Source organism: Equus quagga, chromosome 15, assembly GCF_021613505.1.
Source record: "Equus quagga isolate Etosha38 chromosome 15, UCLA_HA_Equagga_1.0, whole genome shotgun sequence".
NCBI lineage: Eukaryota > Metazoa > Chordata > Mammalia > Perissodactyla > Equidae > Equus > Equus quagga.
Window position 1 is genome coordinate 89,075,477 of NC_060281.1, and position 1,469 is coordinate 89,076,945.

A 1,469-nucleotide genomic window follows, 5' to 3' on the forward strand; every position below is an offset into this window, starting at 1 on the left:
GTAAAGATTTCCCTGAGAGTTAATATGATACTTTTATTTTTTCATGAGGAGTGATGTCCACAAAGGATTTTCATGCCTTAGATCCCAAAAGCATCACTCTGCCTTGGGTTGTGACAGAAGGAGAGACAGCAAAAATGAACGAGTCCATCAACTGATGGATGGATGAACAACCATGGTGCATTCATACAACTGAATATTATTCAGTGAAGGAAATAAATGAGGTAGAGATAGATGTTCCGACATGGATGATCTTTGAAAAGATGATGATGAGTGAAAGAAGCCAGACACAAAGGGCCCCATCTTGTTGTAATGAAAAAAAAATACAGCAAAATGTTAAAAATTGATGAGTCTGGAAAAAGGCAAGGTCAGCCTGTGGCATAGTGGTTAAGTTTGGCGTGCTCTGCTTCGGAGACCAAGGTTCACAGGTTCTGATCCCGGGTTCAGACCCACACTACTTGACAGCCACGTTGTGGTGGCACTCCGTGTACAAAGGAGAGGACGCTTGGCAACAGATGTTAGCTCAGGGCAGATGTTCCTCAGGGAAAAAAAATTGATGAGTCTGGGAATATGATATACAGGAGTTTTTTAATAATATTTTTACAAATTTTCTTGATGTTTGTAAATATTTCGAAAAAAATTATAACAAAGAAAAATTAGAAGAGACTCTGAGTTAGGGGTGAAGGGACTCATGTGAGCTCAGAAGAGGTTTTGGTCTCACTTCCCCATGAACTTGGACCACTGTGGAAAGTGTAACCACTCACAACCGAGGTACAGTAATAATCAGCCTCGTCCTCAACCTGGAGCCCAGAGATGGTCAGGGAGGCCGTGTTGCCAGACTTGGAGCCAGAGAAGCGATCAGGGATCCCTGAGGCCCGAGTATTCACACTATAAATCAGAACTTTGGGGGCTGTGCCCGGGTGCTGTTGCAACCAGGTGACAGCATTATAACCCCCAATGTCACTGCTGCTTCCAGCACAGGTGATGGTGACCGACTGTCCTAGAGCCCCGGACACTGACGCAGGCTGAGTCAGGGCAGACTGGGCCCAGGACCCTGAGAAGAAGAAAAACAAACTATGGTGAGTTCCATGCTGGGGCCCAGCTGAGCCTGAGGAGGAAGAGACAGACAGACAGTCAGCCCAGATGTCCCCATGGTCCCTTCCCTGGAGGCCTCACCTGTACCCTGAGTGAGGAGGGTGAGAAGGAGCAGAGTCCAGGCCATGGTGGCGACGCCCCAAGAGCACTGCCTTCTGAGACCCCAACCCTGGGCCTGACTCCCCCAGACCTCTCTTATCCCTCCCCCTGCCTCAGAGGAGGGAGGGGCCTCCATGCAAATCTGCTTCCTGCACCTGTTTCTACTCACCCCCTCTTGCCCTGGCCTTGTACATCTAGATGTTTCTGTATCCTTTGATGGTGTAGCTGGGAATTAAATTCCTTTGACGTGTATTTTCTCAGAGGCAGGAACTTAGATT

The 1,469-nt window shown here is 47.9% G+C and overlaps 1 gene segment (V, D, J or C); it reads right to left on the reverse strand.

Moving 5' to 3' along the window:
- Window positions 1-686: 686 nt before the first annotated feature.
- LOC124227182 (immunoglobulin lambda variable 2-11-like) lies at window positions 687-1,247 on the reverse strand. The segment is given in 2 exon segments: window positions 687-1,051; window positions 1,174-1,247. Coding segments are annotated over 2 exon segments (411 nt in total).
- Window positions 1,248-1,469: the final 222 nt, after the last annotated feature.